A 9522-nucleotide genomic window follows, 5' to 3' on the forward strand; every position below is an offset into this window, starting at 1 on the left:
GTCTACTCCCTGACCATGTGTACCTTATTAAATGTCATGTGCCCAGCCAGAGTGACAATGTGCTTTGTGAAACTTCCTATGTGCTTTATGACCTCTCAATAACCCCAATGTCAGCAATTACTTTGCCCATACTCTATATTGTTTGTGTACTGCATGCATGCCCAAACTCCGGCCTGGGGGCCAATTGCAGCCCGCGGCAGACCGACGGCTTGTCTCTCAAAATTTACTATATGTGGCCCTCCACATCTTAGTTAATCAAACAAGTTCACTTTGCATTGCAGAGTAGATAAACAGTTTCATTTGCAGAGAGGACTTCTGCTTCACATGGTTATGAGGGTAAGCCAAGCCAATCAGAGGCAGAGTAAAAAAAAAAGTGACACATTGCATTTTTTTTAATTCCAGTTTAACAATGGGAATATAAATGTATCAATTTGAGCATAAAATGACATAAAATAAACTATGTATTTATTTTAAAATACACAAATTCAAGCTCTGAAAGTATCTTGTTACAAATTACATCTTATTTTTTTCTGTCCAGTAAAATACAAGTGACAAAATACACAAGTATTTAATTAAAATATCACCCATTTCTGCTCAGTTTGAATGCAAAATGTGAGAGCTGGAAAGGAGCCAGAACATGAGACAAATCTAATACCAGCTAGGCTGCTTATGTTGACTGTGCTTGTTTGGAATCTGAGTTTTGTTTGGAAGGACCGGTGCCTTCTGCCTCACACCTTCTCAGAAACTCATCCAACAACATTGCTCAGTTATCAATGATAACAATGAATGATATGTAGAGTTACGTGCCGAGCCAGTTATACTGTAGACTACCTCCGCAGTGAACACCTCCTGAATGAGCTTATCCATGCTGCTGTTGAACTGTTTTCCCCTTTCTTTAATGCAAAATGCACAATTGTTATGGGATTTTTAGCTAAGCTGCCCCACTAACTGTGTTTTTCTAGAAGTGACTATGAGCATCATAAACAGAAACCAATTTGTAGGTTAAATTGATGTCTCTGATTCAGAAACGAGTCATTTGTCCAGGAGTGCTTTTGTTCAATGCTGTTTGGGGCTCAGATATGATTTACTGGTATGGACAAGCCTGTTTTTTTCACAATATGGATTTGCAATGTCTGGACTGGTGCAACTTTTTAACAGATACGGTCTCCCAGGGGTCTGGACCTGTGTGTTCCCATAAATTAGGGGAAAATGAATGCCTTCATTACAGGTGAAAACTCTAGGCAGACATCAAAATGAAGCCGATCCCTAAGCCTTTCTTTGGTTTTATTGGCCTTCTACGTTACAACAGGATCCCCAAATGCACAGCTCTTCTCAATAGCCAGGTTGTACCAATTGCCTTTTCCTCCCTTATAGGCACTGGTGACTATTCTCGCCCATCCATGTTCTCCCTGCAAACAAAAAGAGATACTATTTATTATGCATATAAGATAAGCAATTTCTGTAAAAGAAATCATAAAAGCAGTTGTCTGTGTGAACAGGACCTGAACTAAACGGATGACAGACAGTGAATGCATGACTTAGAAAGCATAAAGCTATAAAAAGAGTTATGCCAGACTGAGGCAAAGAACGGCTGTCTGGGTATGGTGTGTGCAAGGCTGCATTCAGAGACAGACACCCACCCAAAACTCTCCCCAGGAGTTCCTGACGATCCAGTACTCGGTCCCGTCCTCCGCCTCGCCCCAGCCGGCCACCGATATGATGTGGTTCATCAAAGAGAGGGGGTGAAACTCTGCAAAGATCCCTCCAGAATACGCCTCCAGGCCAGCTGTGGCCATCACCCCGCAACTGGAACACAGAGCAGGACCTCTCAAGTCTTCTTACTGGCTGTGTTTAACACATTACTGTACCGTGGTGTTTGACGTTTTCAAGGATCTTTGAAACGGCACTTAAAATCATCACAGATTAAATCAGCCTCAAGAATATGATACAAGGAATCTGCAGGTTTCAGTGAGCCAAATTTAAGACTTTTTTTTTAATGCAACCTGGTATGTAAAGACTAGCCGTCACAGGCTATATGCCTGTAGCGTAAGTTTCTTCATGACTGATCGTACATCTCGTGGAGGCTGGGTTTACCCAGGATAGGTAAAGACAAATTTAAAACCAAAATAAAAACACAAAGCTGTCAAAACCAGCAGACTTTCTTATTTTCTTTGTACTTGGCCAATTCCTGTCCTAGCTAGTCATTGCTTCACCCCCCTCTGCTGATCTGGGGAGAGTTGTAGACTTATTTCACTACTGCTCTGGTTTTCAAACGAGGTTTGGTTGAAATCTGCAAAACTGCAAACATATACAATTCCCTCAAAAAGATGATACAGCAACCAGTGTTGGGGGTAACTCATTACAAAAGTAACATATTACATGTAATATATTACTTTTAGCAGTAACTCAGTAATATAACTTATTACTTATAGGATTTCAGTAATATTATACCAGTTACTTTGTCAAGTAACTCAAGTTACAAATTGAGTTACATTTGATTAAATCAAAGCACATATTTAAAAAGATACAATCATTTCCTAATCAAACTGTGTGTTTTTATGCAAATAACCACTATAGATGACAATAACAAAGGAAAAGAATATCATTTAGAATTTTGGATTGTTTACACTGATTTCAAGGCGGTTGAAATAATTTTTCGGGATGGTTCCGGGGCGGCAATGTCATTCTGCTGCTGCTGCTGTTGTTGGTGGTGAAAGTAATGCAAAGGTAGTGTAATAAGTAAGGAGTTACTCTACACAGAAAGTAATATTGTAAAGTAATTTATTACTTTCAAATGACAGTAACTAGTAATATGTAGTATATTACATTTTGAAAGTAACTTGCCCAACACTGACAGCAACTGCTGTGTTATTTGAGACAAACTGGAACAAGCAATAACATTTGGCTCAGTTTTCCCCGTGCAGACTAAAACAAAATTGCCCTCCCTAGGCAGTTTCTGAGCTGCTGGTGAAAGTTGGGTTAGGACAGCTGGTGAGCTCTATCACAGTGGGCTGTAGCCTACTACTTATACTATAGCCTACCCCATATCAATCAAGGATGTGTCCGTGAAGATGTGGAGTTGTTTGAGTTGTGGATGTGTGGGTCGACATAGGCTACTGTAGATGTTAGTTTGTCACAGACAGAATAACGGTGATTTGGGGATGGAGAGGAAAGTGGATGGGGGCCCAGAGTCATCTCCTCAGCATAGGTCCCCTAATTAAGACATAGGGATATTGTGTGTCCCACCTGATCAAGTAGGTAGTCTATATTCTAAATACCCCAAAAGAGCCTGCAGAACCCCTCCACTACACACAACTGCCATAGAGCACCGCAGGAATGAGTCCGGAAGTAGCATGTTGGAGCTTACGGGGGAAAGGGAATGGGGTTATAGAATAGGTATTTCACTTAGCACAGTGGTTCTCAAACTTCTTCACACCAAGGACCCCTAAACTGGTACAAATTAGACCACTGGCTCCCATTTGATAAGATTTTGTCCCAGGGTCTCCCATCTGATATGATTTTTGCTATTAGATGTTTTATTACAGAAAGTATATGAAACCATGACTAAAATAGTCATTAGTTACATTCTGTCGTTGTGTGATTATTCCCCTTTTTGCTGGGGACCCTCTGGAACCCCCTCAAGGACCCCTAGGGGTCACCGGACCCCACTTTGAGAGCCACTGGACCCACTTTAAGAACACATGCTTCCTCCAATACATCTGCAGTCACCAGCCGCATCTTTTCACCTGACAGAGAGGAGTTTCACCAGCAGGATGTAGTGTGTGGGAGGATCACGCTATTCCCCCAAGTTCCCCTCCCCCCGAACAGGCACCGCAAGCGACCAGAGGAGGCGCTAGTGCAGCGACCAGGACACGCACTTCCCACCCGCAGACACGGCCAATTGTGCCTGTATGGACACCCGACCAAGCCGGAGGTAACACGTGGGGCTCGAACCTACAACCCTCGTTTTGGTAGGCAGGGAATCCACCGCTGCACTATACCGGATGCTCCCAACAGACTATTTCTGAACGAACATAGCTAATGAAAGTTCACAAGCTCTAAATGTGAAGAATAAGAAAAGGACAGTGAGGAATTAACTGTTGACGGACATGAAGTCCAAAGCAGACAGGATTAATATTGTGTACCCTCTTCTGTGTTACTCTTGAGAGTGGAAACATAGCACAAAGAAATCTAATACATGGTGAAAAACAGAAAACCTCTTGTGACTGATTATTTAAGACATTTTAAGACATTTTACTTCCTACACTACAGCCTTAAATTGGGATGATTTGGGACTTTATCAGGCTTTTTAAAGACCAGCAGAGGCGCTGAATGGAGTAAGATTACATTCAGTGCCGTTGAAGTTTCCTCTGAGGTTTGAAAAAGGCTTAAATAAAGGTTTCCCTGTGATGAAGACTTTTCTTTCTGGCACTCTGTGAAATGTTGTGGCTTTAGAGAGTGTTTGGGCAAATCTGCTCTTCACTCACTCGCTGGATAGAGAATTAAAAAAGGATGAGAGAAAGGTGACTGACACTACCTGATAGGCCCGTTGGTGTAAATCTCGGCTTTCATCCGGTCCCTTCCTGAAACTTCTCCATAGTCACCCACTTTCCATAGTGTGTAGTTCTGCACAACAGCGCAGGAATCAAAGAAGGAGCAGGTGCCACACTGGTTGAACAGCTCACACTCTGCAGACCAGTAAAGACACATATTTGTTTGTTTGTTGGTTATTTATCATATTTAATATGAGTAAAATCACCATGAAATGATAAATTACCTTTTCACCTTGTTTGCCAATTCGGCCACCTCATAACCTACACCTGTTTATAATAAACGCCTCCAAAAATAACATTTTTTTTTTCTTTTCTTTTTTATATATATCAAATTCCCATCACTTACTTTGTGTGTTTGTGTATTTTTAATGGTTATTTCATAGTGTATCAGTAGATGTACATAAACATTTCAACCAATGAATCATACATCACAAAAATCTGCAACTTCACAACTTTCAAAGTGACGTGATCAAGATTATGCACAAAACATTTTTTAACTTTTTGAACAGTCCATCTCTGGCTGTTATGATCCCTGTTTCAAAAGGAAATATGTCGAAATACATGAGCAAGTCACAATCGAAGTGCTGTTTCCTCAAGGCTACGAGTGTGTATAGACTGTTTTCACACATTTTTGTGTGTGCTGGGGAACAGTTTGGAACCTAGCTTATGTCCTGGCAATGTACTAGCAAACACTGCAACAGCAAGTAAGCTGGGGGATATTTAGAATGTTTATGTTGTCGAGTTGAACCTGTCTATAAAGTATCAAAAGATTAAGTAATATTTAGAATGTTTATGTTGTCGAGTTGAACCTGTCTATAAAGTATCAAAAGATTAAGTAAATCTCCACATAAAATCACAATAGAGGATGAGTTTTGTTGCATAAGGAAGGACTATTGAAAAAAGATCTAGATGATTTTAGGAAACTCAAGTCTTTAGTTGACAAAATGACATTTCTGGAGACTTGATCCTCTACATTTTCATCTGTCGCACTTTGGAATACAACTCAACAGAGCAGAGGACACTGTGACCAGAATAAAAACACAATAACAATCCCATTAAATGAGGAGGATGTAAGTGGTTTACTTTGGTTTTTGGCCTGGTAGTTGTTGCAGGTCTCGTCAGGAATGCCTCTCTGGTGAGCGTAGGCGTAGACTCTCAGGTGATCTCCTCCGAAACAGGACCCCGCCCCGCCGCAGTCAATGACGTTCTGGACTGACAGGTAGGCCGACGGCCACGCCCCGCCACGCTTAACGTTGATGCGGTCTTGGACAAAAGCATCAGGTAACAATAATGTTATTATACTGGTATAGGCACAGACAGGTAACAATGTTATTATACTGGTATAGGCAGAGACAGGTAACAATAATGTTATTATACTGATATAGGCACAGACAGGTAACAATAATGTTATTATACTGGTGTAGGCACAGACAGGTAACAATAATGTTATACTGGTATAGGCACAGACAGGTAACAATAATGTTATACTGGTATAGGCACAGACAGGTAACAATAATGTTATTATACTGGTATAGGCACAGACAGGTAACAATAATGTTATACTGGTATAGGCACAGACAGGTAACAATGTTATTATACTGGTATAGGCAGAGACAGGTAACAATAATGTTATTATACTGATATAGGCACAGACAGGTAACAATAATGTTATTATACTGGTGTAGGCACAGACAGGTAACAATAATGTTATACTGGTATAGGCACAGACAGGTAACAATAATGTTATACTGGTATAGGCACAGACAGGTAACAATAATGTTATTATACTGGTATAGGCACAGACAGGTAACAATAATGTTATACTGGTATAGGCACAGACAGGTAACAATAATGTTATACTGGTATAGGCACAGACAGGTAACAATAATGTTATTATACTGGTATAGGCAGAGACAGTGTGGGACATGAACATCCCAGCTGTGTTAAATAAAGCAGTTCTCTTAACACTGTTGTTGTTTATTATTCTAAGAGGACATGCAGCACACTGGTGAAACAAACACAAGACCTATAATTACATATTTAAGACATTTTAATACTTTTTAAGGCCTTCCATTTGGATAATATACCTTTTCAGACTAGATGGCACCAAGCCATTAAGGGGCATCCCAGCCAAATATGTACAGTACGTCCCACAAATGTATGCTTATTCATCGTTTAGCATTCATATACAGTATTTAGATTTTTTTTAATTATTTCCTTAAAATGTATACTTTTTTTAGATTCCATCTTTGTTTTCTGTACAGTTCAACTCACTATAACAGGCTTCTGGTATCTTATACCAGTGGTTCCCAACCTTTTATGTCATATGTACCCCTTAAGCTGTTTTTCCATGCCAATAGTACCCCCTCACTCATGCGTGTTGATGATTCTCCTAAATTTGTTGTTTAACTTTTAGTTGAAATGCAGACAAACAAGTAAATCCATACAAAATATTTGTTTCACTGAACTGCTGGTGTTTGGGCTTGGCCTTTTTTTCCCTTTTGTCACCAGGCCCCCCAAACCTGTTTCTGGAGCGACAGCAACTGAATGTTTTTGAACCATTTATCAGCATAGCAGTTGACACTTGCCAGGGGGAATAGTTAAAGCGCGGACGTACCATTTTAATATTGGGCTTATGAAATGACTTGGAATGCCATATATATATTTAAATCATTTTGGAAGTAAATTGTAATCTCAAATCTTTCCAAGTACCCCCTGCAAGCTGCTCAAGTACCCCTAGGGGTACACGTACCCCTGGTTGGGAATCATTGTCTTATACTAAGATTTTGACAACCACCATCTCTCGCTCTCCCACTCCCCGTTTCTGTAGATAAACATATCTAAATGTATCTATCTATCTATCATCCCTCCCCTCATCCCTCTGTCTCCATAGTAACCTGCCAATGCGCTGGTGGCTCCCATGGCCCAGCAGGATCCACAGTACTGGGGGATGTGTTGGTTCCGTGTGACGCTCACATAGTTCTTCCCATCGATGTTCCTCCAGTCCCAGGACAGAGGAAGGTCCGACACGTTCACATATTCGTGAGGCCTGGGATACGTCCTTAGGAGAATATAGAGGAAAAAGATAAATCATTACGGCTACTTTGAGGTAAAAACATCAGCCAAATCGTCCCTTAGGAGAAGGAACTTTTTCTTTTTTACCTTTATTTATTGAGATCAATGCTCTCTTTTTCAGGAGCGCCCTGTTCACATTCACACACACTTTCATACCTGGAACGTCAAGCTGAACAGTACAACCACAGTCTGATGTGCTGGCCACTGATCAGCTCCACTGGAACGATTGGGGTTAAGGGCCTTGCTCAAGGGCACCTCAGTGGTGGTAATGAGGGAGGGGCAAGCATTGCCTTTTCACTTTCCACACCCAGATTTTTCCTGCCAGTCCCGGGGATTGAACCGATGATCACAAGCTCGCTTCTCTAACCGTTGGGCCACTACTGCCACTATAGTAATCCTATGACAAATGGAGCTGCATACAAATATTACAGGGTTGAGTTTCCATAGGAATATTACAGTAGACTCATACATATATGTAATTTCGATTACATTAGATATAGATATAAATAAAATAAGGTTACTATAAAGTCAAGTAGAACAACCTGTCGATAGGAATATTACAATGTTATGTTATCTTATAGCGAGGGCTTCTAGCCAAAGTGGTGTAAGTGCGTTGAAGTTACTGTTCAACTTTCACCAAAGCCTTTAAAATTGTAGGCTACATGGATATATCAAATACAATGGAACATATCAAATTGATTGATACCCCCCCCCCCCCCCACACACACACACACACACACACAAACAACACAAACAACATACATAAGAAGCCGGCAGGCAGTTAGTAAGACTAGCCTACATGTCAATGTCAGTGGTTTAAATGTTGTTGGTCACTTTGTAGAGTTAAGGATAATTGGCACTTGGGATTAAGGACTTTTTAGTTGCCAGAGGGACTCAAACTGGCTGAATGAAGGATGGGAGCTATCTGCCAGGATACTCCTTGTCTTCTTCCTTTTTTTCTCTCTTTTCTTTCTTTCTTTACTATCTATCTCTCTGTCTCCCTCTGTCTGTTCTGTTTCCATCTATCTGTTTGTTTGTTTGTTTATATCTATCTATCTATCTATCATCTATCTATCTATCTATCTATGATAGATAGATAGATAATTAGATAGATAGATTCTATCTATCTATCTAATTATCTATCTATCTATCTATCTATCTATCTATCTATCTATCTATCTATCTATCTATCTATCTATCTATCTATCTGGTATATCTATTATAGGCTATGAAAATATGCTGGATAGTTGCAGATAGCGTTAAATGTTTTCAAAAACATTGCACAGGAAATAAATGTCTTTCCAGTGTCCAACATAATCTCGAATTAATGTAATTTTCATGTAGCCTAGAAATCATTTTTGGCGTTTAGCAGTTTTTACCTATTTGGAAACACATCTCTAAACTTATTCTAACGTAGTCTCTTGGTACATTTCTTCCGCAGACAGTAAGCAAGTCAAATCACTGAGCTGTCACTGAGCTTGTAACAGATTTCCTCTTGAACTACCTCACACTGTCCGGTCTGTTGTCTCTGATGGGTTTGTAGCACGGCCCAGACAGTCCGCTCGTGCCGCCGCTGCTCCCCGTGATTTGAGCATAAAATAATAACAACAGTGATCTAGTTACTAACGACGCCATGTTTGATTTACCTCACCTCCTCTGACGCGGATAGAGTGCCCCCTACTGGCGAGTCAGTGAGTCAGTGAGTGAGTGAGTGAGTGAGTGAGTGAGTGTGTGTGAGTGTGTGTGTGTGTGTGTGTGTGTGTGTGCGCGCGCGTGTGTGTGTGTGTGTGTGTGTGTGTGTGTGTGTGTGTGTGTGTGTGTGAAGCCAGAGGTCACACCACCAACCTTCTGATTAGAGAACGACCTGCGCTACCTCCTTAGCCACAGCCCCCCC

At 40.7% G+C, this 9522-nt stretch overlaps 1 protein-coding gene across 1 annotated transcript; it reads right to left on the minus strand.

The window, feature by feature from the left end:
- Nucleotides 1-374: 374 nt before the first annotated feature.
- On the minus strand, nucleotides 375-9263 carry LOC310796841 (cathepsin Z; the record flags this gene model as incomplete). Its single annotated transcript, XM_083659071.1, has 6 exons — nucleotides 375-1409; nucleotides 1641-1806; nucleotides 4538-4688; nucleotides 5637-5816; nucleotides 7451-7614; nucleotides 9133-9263. 6 exons carry the CDS (start codon nucleotides 9261-9263, stop codon nucleotides 1296-1298), a joined length of 906 nt encoding a protein of 301 aa, XP_083515197.1. The 3' UTR covers nucleotides 375-1295.
- Between the last annotated feature and the right edge of the window lie 259 nt (nucleotides 9264-9522).

This window comes from Poromitra crassiceps (genome assembly GCF_964638095.1).
Source record: "Poromitra crassiceps genome assembly, chromosome: 23".
NCBI classification, from domain to species: domain Eukaryota; kingdom Metazoa; phylum Chordata; class Actinopteri; order Beryciformes; family Melamphaidae; genus Poromitra; species Poromitra crassiceps.